The 20,465-nt window shown below is 41.3% G+C and overlaps 1 protein-coding gene across 2 annotated transcripts in view; it reads right to left on the bottom strand.

Annotated features, from left to right (window-relative positions):
• MYLK (myosin light chain kinase) overlaps positions 1-4,176 on the bottom strand; it is a 196,197-nt gene extending 192,021 nt beyond the window's left edge. The window contains exon 1 of one of the 2 annotated variants that reach the window (XM_041473044.1): positions 3,960-4,176. In XM_041473044.1, the coding sequence (XP_041328978.1) occupies positions 3,960-4,122 (163 nt within the window). In that variant the 5' untranslated portion in view covers positions 4,123-4,176. The remainder of the gene's footprint in view (positions 1-3,959) is intronic. The other variant, XM_041473043.1, reaches the window with a different exon arrangement.
• Between the last annotated feature and the right edge of the window lie 16,289 nt (positions 4,177-20,465).

Here is a 20,465-nt window from a genome sequence, read left to right as displayed (position 1 = left end):
TCTTTGATGAACTACCAAAGCAAAATATAAAAATTACTGGTATGTGCAAAGGCTGATCTGCATATTCGATGACTCTCAGAGAAGCAAATGAAACCAACCCTCCTCCAGGCCCTTTAAATCACCTACAGAGGCTGACAAATTTGTTGTGGAGCTACACACCTGTGTTTTTACTTTAGCATTTACATATGTCTAGCCTTACTTTCAGTCATTCTCACTGAACCCGTATAGGTCAGTGTGAATTTAAAGGTGTAGCCAGTTAGTTTGTTTATTTTCCCTGCTCATAATGAAGCATTCACAAATATTTTAGAATATGTTAACCCAAACTCATTGTTCCCACATAAATGGAAGACTTAAAAGTAAATAACGCACCAAGCCTCTTTAATTAAATAAGGAGTTTGGGGGAGGAGTTTCTGCAGACCCTTTTAAATCTTAAAGCCTGCCAACTGGATGAACAAAAGGTAGATTAGGCTCACATGATAAATCCCAGCAAACCTGAAAAGCCTTTGTTAATAAGTCACTAAGGGAATTTTTCTTTTTCCCCTAGAATTTCTGCTCACCAGAAGTGAGAGTTAAGATTATTCAAGCAGGTTTGGTTTCCAGCAGCATTAAATGGGTATATGCCTCATGGAGCTCTAATCTCCTCATTTCTATAGAGCTCAATTCTCCTTTCATTCCTACTAAAGCAGAATCAGTTATTCCTAGCTTTTATAGAAGGAGCAGCTGCTGAAAGTTTAGAGGCAAAAAAAGTTTATGAAATTAGTTAAGTTTCCCACGAAAACTAAACTGGAATTCTATATCAGCTTTAACAGCAACAACAACAGGAATATAAACGTAGTTTCATTACACTTTGGCATTTCTTTCATGTAGCAGGTTGCTAAGGAGCCTTTTAAGTTTCCATTCATAAGTTAGTGTTCAGTAGCTTGTTCACAGAGCCAAATGACATGTTAGTCTGGCAATTAGTTTACTCTTCTGTCTGTAGAGAGGCTTAATGAAAACATTATTAGAGACAGACCTTGCTCTAGTACACTCCATAGACCCTGTACAACTGCTCAGAAAAGACAAGATTTCAGCAAAACCCATACTGTAAAAGACACAGATTTGAGTAAAACCCAGACAACATGGATGACATTTAAAACTGTGCCAAATTAAAAAAAACCCAAAACTTAGAGTCCATCCTACCTGGAACCATCTGGCTTCACTGATAAATCCTTTTCAGCACTATAGATTAATCAATCTTCTCTGCACCCAGTGCTGAAATCCAAACAACATGTATAGCCCTAATGTACATCATGGAAGCATTCCCATCAGTGGGATGAAGGCAGCTGTACAAAGCTTGCTAAGATCCTGTTTGGTGTAGTGGATGCCACAGGAAAATTTTAAAAAGTCTACTGCAACAGGTGCAGCAAGGTGTTTCTAAAACTATGACAGAAAAGATCACCTAACCTTCCATGGGAGGTCATTAAAAACCAGAGTAATTCAGCATCAAAGAGAGAAGAGTGTGTAATCAGCAAAGGGAAGAAAAAAATTATCTTCCTTACTCTTAACTCATACCTGTGGAATAAAGTTTGGAAAAGCTATTGAGTACAGCTCTAAACACAGCAGAGACAAACAACCACAGCATGTTTTATTATGTACTTAACAAGTTTATGAATGAAAGGAGATGAGTCTGTGTGCAAAACCAGGATCACTTGCAGCCCATGCTCAGACCTGAATTCAAACTACCCAGAAGAGTCCAACAGCCACAGACTGTGGCTACCAATTCTCCAGGGTCTAACCAGGAACTTTAGCCATCTCCTTACATAGTTCTCAAATAAAGCTTCTGAGCACATTTCTGGATTTAGACATCCACAGCTTTAAGGCACAGCATTTGGAGCAGTTCTGAACTGTATTTACATCTGCATTTTGTTTTAGGAGGGCTCTGAAAGTAATTTGTAGCTGTTGGTTTACAGTGTTTCTAAGTACAGTGTATTTGGCCTGTGAAAGGATATTGGTATGGATTTTGATTGACTGTAAAAATCGGATCATCGCCCAGAGGAAGTCCTAATGAACTTAAAGGAGGAGCCAGGGAGAGCAGAGAACACGAAACAGACCAAAAACTGGTAAAAAATTATGCATCTCTTACATTTAACCTAAGCCAGTGGCAATATGTAATCTCAGCTTATTTCATAAAGCTTATTTATAAATTCTCTTTCAGCATTATACAAGCAAACCAACAGAATGTCACCGAATTATTTCCTTCATTCTCCTTTGCACCACACAGCAGGACAACTGAAGCTATGGACACATGCTTGCAACAGAAGAGAATATGATTTATAACTTTCTTTGCAGCAGACCTTTTAAGACTTCCCTACAAGACCAATAAAAATGGGGTCAGTGCCATTAACTGGCGTGAGCCTCCCACGTTTATATAAAATTCTAGTTGTGTTGTTTATTAAACCAGGCATTTCCTTTCTGCTCATGTCCATCTAAAAAGGTTAAATGCCAGTAATAGGTCACACACCAGCACTGGTCATCCTGCGTATCATTCTAGTGGCTGGTCCTCTGCCAGCAAACATTCTCCTACTACAACCAACAAAATCACTCCAGTTACTTTTGGAGTTAAAACACTTGTCCTGTAGCATTCATTTGTAAAAGGCTAAGGATGGGTGTAACATTAGTGTACTATGAAAATGTGTTATCATGAGCACTTTGTTACAAACTGCAGAGCACACAGTGACCAGCTACAGAAAAATAGTATCACTTAAGGAAACAGAAAATACCGGATATGTGCCAGATGAAAATTAAATATTCAGTTATTAGTAAATATAATTTTGGTTTAAAAACAGGAAGCTCCTAAAACGCTCTCCTAGAACCTAGTTCCAGAAACATCTCAGCAAACACACAGTTGCACAGGAAGACACATATCATGTTCTGCAAATAACAAGGCAAGTCATTAGCAGAATAAAATAAAATAAAGATGCGTGCAGGAAGTAGCAGGAGAAAGATAGTAATTCTCTTAGGGATTTAAAATGAGAGAGAAATTACTATTCCTCTTACAGCTCCACTGACAGAAATGGCATTTCCAGCACTCCACAAAGAGGTAGCATAATTTTGAAGAGTCTTAGTGGGGAACACACCTTCTGCATGTCATGTAACTCCACACTCACACTGCCCCCCCCCCCAAAAAAAAGCTTGGAAATCCCTTAGAAGAAGGGTGTGGAATCAGGTATTTGCACTTATCCTCCCAGCCATTCCCTTTGTAGGGAGAATAATGCAGCCTTCAAAACACTTTTGATTCCACTTCCTGACTCTAGGAGTATTCTTGTGGATTTACTTTGCAGAAGACAAGACTAGGGCAAAATGTATCTTTAAAGTGTAAAAGGAGGGAAGGTCTTTTCATCCCTGGTCTCCAGCCCCTGCTAGTCTGCCATGCCACTCCCTTCCAGCCGGAGTGCAGGGAGCAGTGCCAGGCCAGAGTCCAGATGTGCACACACAGGAAAGAGGATTAAAAGGCAAAGAATCCCCAAAAACATATTGCTCCATAGCATGAAGGCAGCCTGCAGAGAAGTGATTTCACTGTCTCTGCCAAGTTAATGATTTTAAACATTCATCTCCGTTCCCCATCCCCATGCAGGATGTTTAAGTGGTGTCACCAGGATTTAGCCTTCTCTGAGACTAAGCATGTTGTGCAACATGATACAAATTACTTTGAGAACAGCAGAAGTTAAAAAAAAATAATCCCAGTACATGCATTTTGTCTGAAACATTAAAGATGTAGATGTGTAGTGAAGGAATGTTGCTACATGTGCCTCCACATATGCATCTCTATATTAGAAAGGCTCAGGGGGCCAAGAGAGAGCCAGAGAGATTATCCTCACAGCCGAGCCTATAAATGCTTCATCTTAGAAATCCTTTGCTACCTGCCAGTAGAGAACAATAAAACTATAAAAAATCATACATAAAATATGACAAGTACTTACTACCAGGTTTGCTTGCTCTGGGATTAAAGCACTCCGGGAGGGGATTCGTAGGTGAGCTCTCCTCCCTGCCGGAGCCCAGCTGGCGCTCTCGCCGGGGAAGGGACGGGAGCTGGGCTGAGACACCCGCAGCAATCCCGCGGCTCCGATGCTCCAAACCCGGCATGTGCGCGCAGCCCGCGCCGCTGGGCTGGCTCGCTGCAGCGCCGCTACCTCGTCTCTCTAGAGAAGCAGGTTTCCCTCTTCTCCTCCTCCTCCTTCTCCGCCTACTTCACCTCCCCCTGCGGAGGATGCCGCGGTGCCCCCTACCCGTGCCCGCCCACGGGCTTCCCTCCGCGTCCCGGGGCGCGGCCGGCAGGGAGAGCCCCACGGCTCCGGGAGCGCTGCCGGAGCCGCCTCGCCCCGAGCTGCCCAGCCCTGGATCTGCGGCTCCGGCCTCAGCCCACCTGCTGCTCGGCTCGGCCGGGCCGGGCCGGGCCGGGCTGGGCTGCCCCGCGCACGGCGGCAGCGGGGGAAGCGCGGAGCCCGCGGGGGAAGCGGTGCCCAGCGGCGATACCGCCTGCGGTGGGCGCGGCTGCCCTTCACTCCTTCCCGGTGGAGGCTCCCGCGGCAGCGGCCGGGGGTCCAGGGGGAGCCCCAGGGGCACCAGGGCCAGTGAAGGGAGAGGCACGACCAGCCCAGCCCAGGTGCTGTGGAGCGCGGCTCGCCCAGGTGGAGCTGCTGCGGATGGAGGACGTCCAGACCTGGGTGCGGGGTGTATGAGGATTGTGTAGGGATGCACATGGGTGTCATAAGAGCTGTGCGCTGCAGAGCCTGTGGGGATGTGGGAGTTACAGACCTTGTATCTATGGGGTGCATGTATGGGAAGTGTAGAGGAGTGTGCTTAGGGGCTCACATGGGTTGGGAATGAAATACATATGGGAGATCTGTGTGTGTGTGTTCTGGAGAAACTGCATAGCTTGCGTGTAGGGGAGAGCACAGAGGATGTTTGGGAAGGTTTGCGTGGGACTGGCATAGGATGCCCTAGGTGTGTGTATGGGGAGTGTAGGGGTGCATATGGAGCTGCAGCCCTGCCATGCAGTGCCCCAATGCCAGCTACAGGGCATTGTCTCAGGCACACCGGGGCCTCAGGGCTGTCCCTGCCTCCCCCACCCCCATGGGCCTATCTAGGACCTATGCTCTGGCACACCTGCCTAGGGATGTCCAAATCTGGGGCAAGGGATTTATTTTAATAAACCGTTTACAGTTAATTGTGTTAAGTGCTAAAGTAGTGTAGAAGGGAGAGCAAATGCAAGATAGGGACAAATTGAATCCTCTTCAACAATAAGACCTGCTGTTTTATAATGTGGGGCTGAAGACACACATTAGAGGAAAGGTAGTATAATCACATACATTGCAAACTTAAAGCCTTTTTACTCTGATACTTTATTTTTTTTTTCATTTGCACATTTAAAAAACCCAATCAACTACATATTTGAAATGGACTTACAGCCAGATTATAAACATATATGGGGATAGAAATACAAAAAGCTCAGATTCTATGGATTAAGCTTTTCTGTCCTCTAATGCTCTTCTGCGCTGCAGATTGCTGCTAGGTGTGTTAATACATGGTTTGCTGCTAGGTGTGTTAATACATGGTTCTGAACTGCTACAGCAAAAGGAAAGTACAAGCTGTAGAAAACCTGCCTCCTCACCAGGCACTAAGATACTTTTAAGGGTGATGGAACAAACCACAGCCCAGGCTACAATTCTTTCTCCTCCCTCACTGTTTCATCTTAACAGCCATCAACTCAGAGAAATGGGGCCAAGATAAGCAAGTCACAGCAAAGCCGTTTTTGGCTGCAGTGATGTCAAGAGTTTTATATTTGCAGAGACCTCAATGTTTTCCATTTTGATTCTGAGGTGATGTTTTCTGCCATTGATAGAACATGTGTCCTGCAACCCGAGTAGGCTGTACATGGAGGCAGTGGAGGATGCTGTCTTTTCCTGGTGCATCATTCCTGGTACCTGAGCTTCTGTGAAGGATGACAGCAGTTACCAGAATGAGTCCATGAAAAGTTGTAGCCATCACTTTTGACTTTTTCAGGTGCAGTACAAAGGGAGTGCACTGGGGGAATTGCTGCTAACTCTTCAGGAGGAGGCAGTGTTAGTTTTCTTTTTCCTAATTCCTTTAGATTGACTCTTAGGAGAACAAGATGCTTTTGCTGTTTTAAAGGCTCTGGATCTTTGAAAATAAGTTAATATAGGCTTACTTATTTATTTATTTTTATTTCGACCAGAATCACTGAAAAGGGAATCCTAAAGAAAAGTAATTTTATTGTCAGAGGTTCTGAGTACCTCTGTCCTCACTTGCTCCATTAAACCTGTCTCCCTGTTGGTTACATCCAGCCAGACTGATACTCCTGGGCTTTTTCCTTCTCACTGTATGGTTGTGGCAAATTCTGGATTGCCAAATGTTTTTCTCTTTAGCCCAAATCCATCCCTGATCTTTGCTGACATGCATGACTGTCTGTCTGTAGTGGATTTCAGATGGCAGTGCATGCACACAGAGTTCCACAGCTACACACGCATCAGCACATGAGCTGTTAAAAGCAAGATGCTTGTTGTATGAACACTTGTTTTCTGCAGATAAATGATTATTTGGCATTAAAATACAGAAAGTACATGAAAACCAAAGAGCCACACAGAGCCAGGGACAAGCTTGCTTCAACCTTCTCCGTAGTCTGACTGAAGACTGTACTGCCAACATCTTCTTGGAAGAAATTTTATTCTCAACATATTTTAACTGTTAAGAAGATGCTGCTCTGCATTTTGCTTATGCTTTTCTGTGCTGATTTCTAGCCTAGACTTCATGAAACCTTTCTCTTGTAAATATTCTCATGTCTTACCAGTTGGGAATTGCTGCTCTAGACAATCTTGTAATAGCATCGCCGTCTCTGCTTTCAATTTAAAATGATTGCTCAGGCCTTAAACACTCACAAAGAACAAGGCCCAGTGTTGCCAGTGAACCCACATCTGCCTTCAGCTGAGAGGGAGGAGTAGGAGACACTTGAATTGTGATGAAAGCCACTGAGCTCCATAAGGAGAGCAGACGGTGCCCCTGCTGGGTTTCAAGGGATTGACTCATTTTCAGCAGAGCTCATCTTTTTTCCTGTTTTGTTTCGCTGAGGTTTTTGTTTGGTTTGTTTTGTTGGTTTTTTTAATTGCACAAGTCAGACCAAGAAAGAAAAGAGAAAAAAAAAAAAAGTGAGGGATCTCCCATCCTAGTAGAAACTAGAATGACATAACACTTAAAGTCCAATCACAGTTCATCCTCAGAGTCCTTTTGGGACCATTTGTCTTCTAGTTGGGCCTTTGTCCTCAGAGCCCTCTAGGATGCTGGAAGTCAATAGTTTCACTTCTTTAGATGCTGATCTTAAATCTGATCAAGCTCAAGATAATGAAAGTTCAGATATGACAATTAATAAATGCTGCTGGCTACAGTAATCCTGTGCATTCTGAACTGGCTGCTTGAGGGTTGTTTTTTAATTGTAAACATCCTCCATGCAGCTGCTCCAGGGATGTGTTTAGGAAATAGCGGCTGGCTGTGTTTAAAAGATTTCAACTCATCTTGACCTACATTTAGATTTTTGTAGCTTACAAGCCACGGACTGTAACCAGCAAAACCCTCAGAGAGCTTATATAGCTTCTGTAGGGCAGGGCACAGGAAATGAGTGAAGGGTGAAGTTACCCAGCTGAAGTGTTAGGAAAAATGAGTTACTGAAGCTGAACTACGGGGTTCAGATGATTATCAGGTGATTAGGAGAACAAGGAGAAGCACTGCATAGAGGGAGTAAAGATAATCTCTCCTTTTGCCTTGTGCTTTCTTCCCCATTCATTCTTTCAGTGGAAATCATTCTGAAAAATCCTTTAGGCTCCTTTCAGGATAAAGTTCAGGTACCTAAACACCATTGTATTTTGTTATTGTGCTGCCTTCTCACTTACACTTCTGCTCTAGAAATTTCTTAAGTTTAGGGCTTGTTCCTGATATGACTCCTAATTAAGCAAGGAAACTGCTAGAATAAGATATTTGGGAATTAACTTTATTGGAAAGGAGCACATTTGTCCATTTCCCAGAGCCCATTCTTTTCTTTCTGACACAAGAGCTTGTTTTGGGTTTTTTTTTTTTTTCAGAATGTGAGCACACATTGAAAAGCAATGCAGTTTCTAGCCTCTTGAGATTAGAAGATAATCTTCTAAAAAGTGAGCCTCTATAATATCTTCCCAAATCTGCAGGCAGACTAAATTATCATCCTCATCCTGCTTATGTCTTTGCTGATTGTGAACACAGAAAGCATTAAAAGCCTGTGAGTTTCATGCTGCAAATAGAGATTGAGTATGTAAGGAGGGAGGAAGCCAAGTGGTCAGACACGATAGTAGTAGTACTAACATTGACATACAACATTTAGGCCAGCATCAGTTTATTTGGTTCAGGAGAAAGAAAACTTGGTTAGATGTGCCAGCAAAAGACCACACAGGTAGTTCACCCCTATCTGGTGACTTGTGCAGGTATCTGAGCCTTTATACTTCTGTGTTTGATGGAAAGAGGCAACAGGGCTGTGAGCATTTGGCTGCTGGGGAAATTTCAGATTTGGAAACTCAGCAGCTGTTTTATCATCTTGTATTTAGATGCTGGAACAAGATAAGCTGGTGAATAAACAAGGAAGATCTAGCAATTTGATTTTGTTTTAATAGCACAACATGATTTTAAATTGCACAACTTGTGTTTCAAACTAACAGACTGTTCAGACTAGCAGACCAAATATTTGGTTGAACTGCAAATATTCTGAATCTTCATTTTTCTAAAGCCACAGGTGGTGGCAGAGAACTTCAACTTTCATAGATTACAGCATCAAAACCAGTAACTACTTCTGACTATTGCTGAATGAAAACTGTCAGCAGGGTGCTATTGGTTTTCATGGGGTAGATAAAGGAAGTGGTTCCTCAGTGTTGTGCAAATGGACACAGAGAAACAGATTGACCCTGCAAATCAATCATAGGCTCACAGAACATCCTGAGCTGAAAGAGACCTACAGGTCTTCAAAGGGCAGCTCCTGGCCCTGCCCAGGACACCTCAAGAGTCGCACCATGAGCCTGAGAGCACTTCCCAAAGACTCCTTTGGCTGGTGCTGTGACCACTGCCCTGGGGAGCCCGTTCCAGTGCCCAGCCACCCTTTTCCTAATATCCAACACAAACCTTCTTATGGTTTACTATAACGACAATCAAGAAAAGTCTTCCCACCCTGCACTGTGCAGTTAGCTGTGTCCTTGTTCATGAAATGGGAACAGTCCCTGTGAATGGGGCACAATTTTGTCCTAAGAGCTAAGTTCAAATTGACAGGGGGAATTTGAGATGCATCAGAGGCTGGGAAAATTTAGCAAATGCCTATTACTCTTTCTACCAAAGCACAGTTATATTCTTCTCAATAATCTACAGTGGAGAGCTTCCATTACATCCGGAGTTAGTATCCATTGCTGTGCATACAGAGACCAGCCACGCCAGTTACAGAGTATAATTTACTTTTATTACAACCTTCAGTCTCTAATCTCAATTTCTAGCCTAAATAAAGAAGCACTGGCATGGCTACATAGCTACAGCATAATTACAGAGATGGACAGTATTCTTATTTTATTGTTCTTTTTTTTTTTTCTCTCTCTCCCTTTAATGCAAAGCTAAAGAATGCAAATACCCCAACCCTTGGGAATGAAAGTGAAGAACAGTGAGATAGAAACAATGTCTGGCAAGTGTTATATAACACAGATTTGTTTCCTTCAAGAAGTAAACATGATAAATTGAGAGATATATTTGAAGTTTGCCTAATTCATGGCAATAAAATTGTTGTTAGTTGACAAAACTCAGATTAGGTAACTTCAACAGTTCAAGTTATGAGAGAGTAATGTATCATTTGTAATTAGAAGCTTTTGCCAGGAAATTCTGTTCAGTTATCAATACACAAGCAGTAAAAATTCAAGAAGATATAGTTACCTGTGAATGCAGCACATACCTGACCATGCTCCAGTGCACATTTGGAATTTCCAACCTCCCACAGCAGGAGTTTCACACAAGTAGTTCACTATCTGTATTTTGGAAGCCAACCCCAATTATGCTGCAGATATACTCAGGCTTCTGAGTTTCTAGCCAGATGTCTATTGCAGTGCAGGTAAAAATATGCACCTTATTGAGGGGAATGCTCCCCTCTGGGAGGGGAATGCAGGATTTCCCAGGCACTTCCAAAACAGCTGTATTTGCACATCATTCATCTATGGCACATGTACCTGAAGATACCAAATAGATGTAGCTAGTACAGTTTACAGATCTAGGGAGAGAGAAAATAAATACTTGTCCCCTTCCTTTTTTTTTCTCCTGAAAGAGAAAAACATTCATTTTTACCAAATTTAATGAGAGAAACCAATCTGTCTTTATTTGTGCCCTAGCTGAAAGTATTGTCAGCAAATTCCATCTAGACTAAAAGCTTTAAGTCCCTGTGGTGGTGTCAGATTTCTCAGACTTTAAGTTAAAAATGACTTTGAGCAGATTAACTAGCTGAGACTTGAAGATAAAGCTGGCTTCTCTTAAAGAAATGTGTTTTACACACTGCTAAGTGTGCTTGGTTCCTCTTTTATTCAAAGGAAGTAAAGGAGTTTTGTGAAAAGAGCCTTCAATAGGGTCTTTTCCTTTTAAAACTGTGGAAGAGTTCCAGCCAGTCTGTAGCACTGGCTTGAACTTTGTTTTTCTCCAAAGCAAGAACCCTTTAGTTTTCAGTGGCTTCCACATTTTTTCCTCCTCCTTTTGTAAAATGTGCCAGTGAAGTCAAGTGGGTTGTATTAACATTTTTTCAAACATTCACACTTAGGACCAAAAAAGGAAATACTTAATAAATATAACCAGGAATATGTTGGAATGTTGATCTTCTGATGTTCATAAGAATTTTCAGTCATAAGGTTTAATTAAGTATCCCAAGTTGGAAATGCTTCCAGTGACTGTTACATCTCCTTGTTATCTGGTCAAACATTTTTAAGTCAGCCGAAGTGGCTTCTGTGCCAAAGTGATATTTTTAAAGTAAATAAAACACATGCACAAAAGACTACATTAAAATTCACCTAGGCTAGGTGATATTTTGGCCTCTCAAATCTGCTCTGAAAGCTTCAGTTTAACTTTATGCACAGGGGGATAACTGGCAATGAAACAGCTCTGCAGTGGTAGTTGTATGTGTTTGTTTAGAACAAAATTTTTTGGTCTAAGAAAAATTTGTCTGTGTGGCTTAGTATGGCAGCTTGGACTATCATTGCTGACATTCTTAAATTGTGATGGAGTGGGAAAAAAGGGAAATAAAGACATCATGTGACACACTTTTCCAAAACCAAATGTAACACTGTTATTCAAGAAAAAAACATTTTTGCCAATATGAGATAAAGAAAACAAAAATTAAACACAGAGATAGAAAATTACTAATTAACCACTTCTGATTAGGAGCAGGAAAATTCCAGTAGTACTCAGATAGTAAGAGCTGCTTTGTATTAACTGGTAAAACAAAAAAACATTTAAAGAGGCAATCAGTGCCCCAAGGAGCATCTCCTCTACGTAGACAAGTCAGACAAAGGAAGCTCATTGTTTTAGAATTAGGGAACTGAGGCACAGAATAATTGTCTTGTCTGCAGCCAGTCTGTGGTAGGAGGGTAATTGAATGCAGATCTCCTCACCACATGCGCATTCTCTATCTATATTCCAACTGGTCAGCTGAAACAGCCTTTCATTAACTGCTCTGTCAACATACCAAGAATTACAGAAGACCGAGAGCATTTCACATGCTTCAAATCCACTTCTGCCACCATGGCATTTAAAAGCATGTAGAGCAAACACACACCATAGACACACTGAGTTCTCCAACCCAGAGGGCAGGTTGGAAGCTTACAGACTCCTCCCCCTGTGATATTCCCATTGATATTCTATTTTTAACTCCAGCTTCCTGTAGCAGGATCAAGTTTTTCTTTAAAAATCTTGGAAAAAATTCCCAGCTTTCCTTTAGCTGTAAGGTGAAGCTTTATTTACTTTAAACTAGGATCTACCTTCTTACCATACCTTTCCTCACACAGTGAATGGCATTTACCTGTTCAAACATGGTAAAACATGGTTTATCATCCACATGAAGAGTGAGGCTATCATAGCACTCCTAAAGGCAGTAAATGCAATTCTCAGCTCTACCAACAACCAGCAGAAGCCAGGAGTTAATCTTGTTTGTGTCAATGTAGTTTTTGGAGAAATAAAGTGAGGAAATAACTGCAGGAAGGTTTTGGGACACCAAAGAAAGTTAGATCGGGCTGCTTAGCTGAGCTCATTGACTCCAGATAAAAGGGCAATTCACAGTCCAGCTCCACTTCTAGGCTGTGACACAAGGGGGACAGAAGGTGTTCCCCAAAGCAAAGTATTTTCTTTTATAGACCTGTGAAAATACCTCACCCAGTGGGGCTCCACAGGCCTCCTGCAGTACAAATAACCAACTGCCAAGTCAGGCCATTTGTTTTGCTAAACACAACCTTCTCCAAAGCATTTTTATGTTACACATTTGTGTATTTTATTCATACACATCTTAGCCTACTGGGAACCAGGGAGGAGAAAGCACTTGGAGAACAAAGTGTGAAGGCCTCCATTTGCTCACAGGACAACTGAGCAACTATTTAAGAACTCTGGCACACAGGCCATGGTAGAAACAGCATTTCAAGTGCTTAAAATGTGGAATACTAATAATAAGATGTAAAAGCAATAGAGGACATTTTGGTCCTTCTCTTCAGTGGCTACTTTTTCTTTGAAATATAGCAATTGTTTGATCTTTGCAAGACAAGGAGTTTTGTCAGCACAAGGGAAATTTTTCCAAGTAGGAAACAAATCTGTGATTCCTTAGAAGCCTGGGAACACCAAATCAGCATTTGTTAGCCTCACAGCCATCACCTCAGCAGTGCCAAGTTACTCTGTCAGGCTGGCCAGCTCTTTCTTCATAGTGCAACATGGCTGAACTCTATTTCTTAAAATATTCCCCTGTTAAAGCTTGTGCCTGGAGCACTACCCTGATGCCTCTTCCTTTTGAACACTCAGTATTTGCTGTGTCCAGGAACACGTTCAGATTCTTTCAGGTTGTGCTAGGACTCTGACTCCAACATGGCAGGGACTTCCATAATCTAGCCCTGTGCTGAGAAAGTATATTTTAATCAGTATTGGCTATGGCCTGTCTGGTACCACTTATAAGAAAAAACAAACAAACAAACAAAAAAAAAACCAAACAAAAAACCAGGAATAATTTCTGCAAAGTTGAATTTTGTTTCTTAGAAAAATACTCTATATCCTCCTTCATCTCACCAAGGAAAGCTAAAGGATGCCTAGAATCTGGGTGCAGGGTGAGAACTAAATGAGGCAAGTTCTTGTTACTTTTTTGTGTTTGCAAAGTAATGTGTAAATTATAGTGGTTTTGTCCTTTTTTATTTTTACTTACACAATGAATACATCCCTGTGCTGCTGGCATCTTACAGCACCAGATGAGACAAGTCTAAAGTACAACTTTAAAAGTTAAATTGTTTGTCATAGCTCCCAGGCATGGAAATATGATAAACTCTCTGGCAACCTCTCGTGTAGAAGAGAGGAGACCCCATTTAACAGTGCCCTCTTGTGCCTGATGGAATGAACCAGGTCTGTAACCAGGCTTGGCTCCATGTGGGGTGTTGCATCCACAGGGTGCTTTGGAGAAAGGATGTAGGGCAGCATTCAAGTGAGCAGTTCCCATTATGGAGAGAAAATGAATTAACTATACTCTAAATAGAATCGTTCCCTCTCTAGACCACTTCCAAAGCAGCAACTACTGCTAGTGAGGCTCAACACCATCAGCACACACACAGCCAAATTTCCATTCCTAGAGTTAGACCTTCTCCTCCATCTCCAAAGCAAGGGCTGCCTTCTCTGCTAGGGAGGAACAGGATTCCCCAAGGAGAAGGAAAATAGATGGAAAGCAGCTGACTCTGTCTCATGTTCACCCTTGAGCTAAGCACAGGATAACTTCAGAGTGTCCCTGAACTTTCAGGCTTAAAATGACAGAGCACAAAAAATGCATAGCAGAGACATAGTACTGAAAAGAAATGCAACTCCTTTTTTTCCTCTCTGATCTTTCTCTGTTTTTTTCCTGGTCTCATCCCACAGGCTCAGTGTAAAATGCTCTGTATCTGCTTGTACTCACAACACAGATCTTCCAGCACAGTCTCACTACGAATTATAGTTCCAGGGACAGTTTCTTAATACCAGTTATGCTCTTCCTTTCACCTGTGCTAGGAAAAGAATAATTTACAAATAGTTTGTCTTCCTTGCAGCAGAGAATCTGCAGACATCACAGTTGGCATCTCTTCTCTGCAGCCCTGCAGTGAAATATTGGGTATTCAAGTTATTTCTGATCAAAAGAACTACTTTTGTCATGGGCTGCTTTATTCCCTTGTAGTCCCTAAATATTTTGGCAGCCAAATCCAAACAAGTACACTTATAGAAAACTCTGGTTTGGCACAGATTTGATGCAGCTTACTGTCTGTTCCAAGCAGTGCCAGCTCCAGAGGCTGCCAGCCCCAGCCCCTGCGGCCGATCCCCAGCCCAGCACCAGGAAAATCTGATCCCTTTTCTCACTCTAGTGACAGTTCCTCCTGTTGATTGCATGGTGTGGTGCTGCTTTTTGACAGATAAGCAGACTAATTCCATGGGCACCAGCCTAACTCAAGCTTCAGTTGCTGTTTATTTGTATTTCTTGAGCAACTGCAGTTTCAGATTCTAGGTGTTTGGGTTTTTTTCCTGCAGAGGGGAAATTTGTGAGATCTTTACTATATGAATAATCTCAGCCTACATGAGCATTCCTGCAGCAGTCTGTCAGGGCATTTACAGCTTGTTCTCTTCTATACGACTTCTAATTTTCTTGAAACTTGTAGCAGGTCAGTTGTCTTATTCCCCCCTGCCCCTTCTGTCACATTAGCTTGAAATCAGGCAATGACTTCAAAAGCTATTAAAGGGACACAGACAGATACCAGGATCATATAAGTCTCATTTTCTTAATAAAGTAAATTAACATTTCAGATGGTGTCTGGTTCTCATTGCTCACAGTCTAGACAAAACAGGCATACACAGGACAGACAGGGCATTAGAGCTGAAATTTATTTTTATCTTTATTGCATTTTCACAGAAAAGAAATTGCAAGTTGACAATAAGAATAATTTTACGTGGGTTCAGGGACAGCTCAAGAGAACGGCTACAAAAGTAACATCTGTTCATTTCTATGTTTCCAGATTTATTCCAGAAGAGGAAAATACTGATCAAAAGTCAGGAGTGTCTAAATGAGCTCTCATTAGACAGGTATCCACTGCAGATAGCACTGGTTGTCAAAGCCATTTTGATTTTTAGAAGCAATCTCTAAACTTTTTTTTATGGATATCCAGTTTCCCCACTGGTTCCAGATGACGAGGAAGAAATTCATACAAAGATATTAAAAAGTAAATTACATATAAAATTTGGAAATAGACGTTAGGTGTATGTGTGGTGGCAGGACATGAGCAGTAACCTACAAATTAATGCTGAGTTTGAAATGGAAAAAAAAAAAAAGAGGAGAAAAGCAGACAAAGAGGTAGCTTTGAAGTACACTCCAATGTCACAGCTGAAGGACTCCATCATCAGAAATGAAAAGAGAATGTGGATGGATATTGCTTTATAAGTGCCCATAAAAACTGGATGTGCAGTAAGACAGCTGTAACAAGCTGAATGCTGTGAGTTAATCCATACTTTTTTCACAAGAGCACTGAAGCTAATCCATACTGGCATTAGGCTCAGTAATTACTCAGTGCAGGTGCATACATTTGCTACGCCTGCAGCCAGCTTTGATGCTGCTCCAGCACAAGCTGTTAGCTGGGAAGGAGGGCAGCTGTGGGTCTGAATTTTGTACCTGGCATTCATTAAGACATCCAGGGAGAGATCCCTGCCAGGACTCCACTCTGCTGAAAGTGTGCACTTGGTGGATTTTGTTTCTGGAAGTGCTTTAGATACAGAAAACTGTGACTAATGCTCTGTTATTCCACCATAAGGATTAACAAAATATTAAGAGTCTTTTAAAAAATATGTTGTGGTTGTAGGATTTTTTTGCCTCTATATGTGTATGTGTATAACTATGTATGTATATATGTGTATATATATGTATATGTGTGCCACTGTCTTTAGCATGAAGGCAATATTTAGTCATTAAGCAGAGGACTAAGATCTTTCCAAGCCTTAATCTGGGAAAAGGTGCCTAGTTTGCCTCTCTGATCTCCAAAACAGACTAAGATGTCATTGCAATGCAGATGTCAACTCTGATTATTATTTTCAAAAACAGTTCCTTTGAATGAGCTTGAAATATTTTAAGATTGACAGCTGTGACAGCTCAAAAGGCTAAATATGTTTCTGGTGAACTGCAGAATAAAGGAGTGGAGCAAAGCAGAACAGAAGTATAGCCAGCAGATTCTTCTAACAAACTTTTCAAGCTTTCCCCCCATTTTCAAACATGTACAAACCACAGCTTGCTTACATCCCCAGATCTTTGGTGTCATTTCATCAGAATGGATGTTTCTCTTGGAGTATTGCAAAATGTCTGCATTAAAGAAGAAGAAAACCAAACCCTGAAAAGTGAGATCCAGATGAATTATGGTAATATCTGGCTGTTTATCAGTATGCTTGCTGCAAGAGATGAGAGTCAATGCTCCTCCCACACTCATTAATTCCTACACAAAACGTGTCTCAAAAGATCCCTGGATAATTTTACAAGTGGGGTGTAGGTTTTTAAGTTCTAGAATTATTGCTGGTACATTTTGGCTATTCTTAAATCAGATTACTTCTTAGACTTGTCTCCCCAGTGGTGCTGATTTAGCACCTTCGTGGGCCACCCCAGAAGTGATGAGGGTTTCAGCAGAAAGAACAACCTTGCTGATCAGATACACTTTCCAGATAGTGAGAAGTACAGAAGAGGAGCAGATGTTTCCACATGTGAATAGAAAGTGTTGGTCTCCAGACATTCCAATTCCCAATGCTTTCATATACATTACAAATAGTCATTTGCAATTTTGCCCCTTAAAGGAGAGGTTTCCTACCAGGTGTCTTTCTCTGCACACATGTAAGGTGGAAACCATGCTCACTTCAGTTGGAACACGGCGTCTATTACTTCCTAAACATCCAAGACGCTGGGGTTACAAACAACCAAAAAATTACTCCAAAATCCACCCCCAAAATAAACTGCAGAAAACTCCTCAGCCTATATGTTTTCCTGCCAGAGTTTAATTTTTGTCTGGAGCTGTCTGACGTGTTTGCATGTTGCACATATTGCTTTTATCCCAGAGTGTGGGTTCATTAGGAACAGCAACGTGTCTCTCATGTGAGCTGGAGATGGGAAATTAGAGGCAGCCTTGTCACATCAAAGGGAAATGTTTTCACCATAGCTACAGTGCTCAAGAAACATTTTAATTTCTTTACCATAGTCTCACAATGTAGTCTGATTTGGGCAGCTTTCTGTACCTCAACCTCCCTGCTTTTAAATAGAGGTTCTAATAATAATTAATTACACATATTCTTTGCCTATTTGTACTAGACTTTCAGGACTTTTTCTCTATACATATCCCTCATCTTCTAAAACAGAACCTAGTTTGCAGTCTTTTGGCCTCATAACAATAGAAATAATTATGTTGATTGCACAGAAAAATGGCCATAATTAATTAACAGAATGAGCTAGAGTCTGAGACTCAGATCAGACTCCTATTCATCAGTAGAGGCATTCAAGTGCTAAATGATTTGCAATAAAACTTGTAATTAAAGCTCTAACAGCTTTTCTAGTGCAAAAGACTTTTTTTCTCTGAGAACATTTCAAATAATTTGCTATTTCTAAAGAGCAGAGCACACAAATGAACTAGTTATTCATGGAACTATGGCTATAAGGTAATCTCATTAAGGCAAATGTAATGATAGGTTGAAAACAATTAATCAAAGAGATCTAAAACCAAATCCTTAGCAAAAAAAAAAAATTATATGCTTTCATTATAGTTTGAAAACAGCCTAAATAGGAACAGATTGACTGTTGCTGACACACCTCTACCTGACGCTTTTGGCTGGACAATGGCTGTAGGAAAGCCCCTTTCCTCTGTACACATAATCTTTGTCCAAGGTATCAGCTTTGTCCAGAATTAATTTGGCTTCAATACAGCTGAATGTTAGCAAATGTTAGCATTTTAATGCATGTAACATCATCTACTTTTAATGTGATTATGCATGTGTGCAGTCTAGACAGAGGGTAATGAGGAAGGGACAGTAAGACTGTGAAATTGTGTAGTGTATCAAAGGATGTCAAGGGCTTGACTGCCAGTACTGAACTATGGAATATCAACTGAAACTTCGAGGAAATTTATTTACAGCTGAGCAAACTGCAGGTGATGCCACTAGTCCCCAGAATGAACTTTACACTTTGATGAGAAATCATCCCATCTCCCATTATCCCAAATACTGTTTGGATTAGAGACACCCAAGGGCATTGTATCTGCACTACTGTTTTAATTAGAGTGGATGTTTCCAAAGAAACAACATACCTTGTGCCTGCTAGAGCTAACTGGAATCCTTTGTAGGTCCAGGCAAGCTTAAACTGAAAACAAAGGTATTCTGGCAACTGATTTTTGGAAATAAAAGGGGAGAGGAAAAGTCTGAAAATGATAGAATATAAATTGTGAAGACACCTAACTGTGAAAGTGGCCTTCAGGTGTTCCAGTGACTCAACCCACCTGGAAGTGGAAAGATGGACAATGTCACCAGCCTGATATCTGCTGCTGTCCATTGTGCAGAAGGTTTTTTCCTCTTTTATCTATACAAGAGATTTTCTCCCTATTTCCTTTGATTCTCTCCATCTCTCTCCCTCCTTTTCTCTCTTTCTCTCTCACATCTGTTTTAGTCCCAGTCTGACTTTCACTGCCATTCATTGTCACACTAATAAGTAGGGCCCAAGCCCTTTCCTTGAAAAAATGAGGGAAGCAATGCTATTCCTAGATGTGTCTGTCTAATAAGATGGGCAGCACTATTTTACCTTGCACCTTTAGAGCACTCATTCATGCTTTAACGACTCCAGATGACCAGAGTTAACCAGGAGAGCTACAAAGCTCCAAAAGTCATAAAACAAAGCAAGTTTTTGCTGTATGTATGTCTCTCAAAACTTACAGACTTCACTGTGCTCTGAGCTCTTCAGGAGAACTGCACTTCCAGTCCAATGATGCCAGCAGCAGGTCCAGCATTGGAGCTCAGTGGTGATAGAGAAAGGCCTCAGTGGTGAAGAAGGGCCAAGATAGCTTCAGCTGAATCTCCATGGAAATATTTCCTGGGAGATCAGGGCTATCACAGTCACTGCTTCTACCTTCTACAGATATCTAGGGATTCTTTTAAGCTTTCACTGAAACATAGAAATTATTGGCAAGGAAAATATCTAGGACAAAAGCATGATTTCCTCCAAATGTATTTGGTACATTCAAAGCTCAGGTAGGAAATTGCTGACAGAATTCCACTGCCACGCAAAAATATAATCACATATGGGAAAAGTGCTTATGAAAAATCCTGCTGAAAACTGCAGTTTAGGAAGTTCAACAGCAATTCCTTGCCCAGCCTAGTTAGAAAATGGAAAAATGGGAGCACAATGGGGGCAAAGAATATTGCAATTTCTATGAGAATATAGCAATTTATTATCAATTATGGATGGAGTAGAAGGACCAGAATTAGGAAGTTTAGCTAACGCATCCTGTCAGCTATTAGCTTCTCTGTTAAATAGTGACAGGACTGAATCATCTAACAAATACAGGTCCTCATGCTAAAACTTAGATGCAGAGTTCCTTCACAGGCTCAGAGCTGAGGTACTTAGACTGATTACAAGTACACAGACTTTTACAAGCATTCTTTGGGGAACTTGGCTTGGAGGGTCCCTGGAAGTTAGAGCTATGATTTATAATGAACTACCCACAGACATTCAGACTCCATTATGGTAAGAGTTTGTTTTCTCCAGTGGATAACTGAGGAAGAGTCTTATCCTGGTAAGGGTTGCACTGGAAGGAAGATGGGAGCAAATTCATATACAATGTGGTATTTGCAAGGAGAGAAGTATGGCAGGAAGGAAAGGGAAAGGCTTTAATATATAAGCATAAAACCACATAGATTAGACCAAGAAATGCAAAACTGCTCCAGAGGAAAAGAGTACAGTCTGTCAGTGTTATTCAGTGTAATAACACACAGAAGGAACACATTAATTGTAACCTTGACTCAATTGTCAATACTCACAAGAGGTGGATGAGAACAACAAGATTAGTAAATGTCCCCTAAAACTGCCAGAATAACTTATTTAAAACCCTGCAAACCCACAAACATGAAATCCCTGGTGACTTGGCATACTACACCGCCAGGCTGTCTGAGCA

This window comes from Pyrgilauda ruficollis, unplaced genomic scaffold (genome assembly GCF_017590135.1).
Source record: "Pyrgilauda ruficollis isolate IOZ18807 unplaced genomic scaffold, ASM1759013v1 scaffold3, whole genome shotgun sequence".
Classification (NCBI taxonomy): domain Eukaryota; kingdom Metazoa; phylum Chordata; class Aves; order Passeriformes; family Passeridae; genus Pyrgilauda; species Pyrgilauda ruficollis.
Note: the sequence above shows the minus strand (reverse complement) of the source record. Positions and strands in the feature narration are given on the sequence as shown.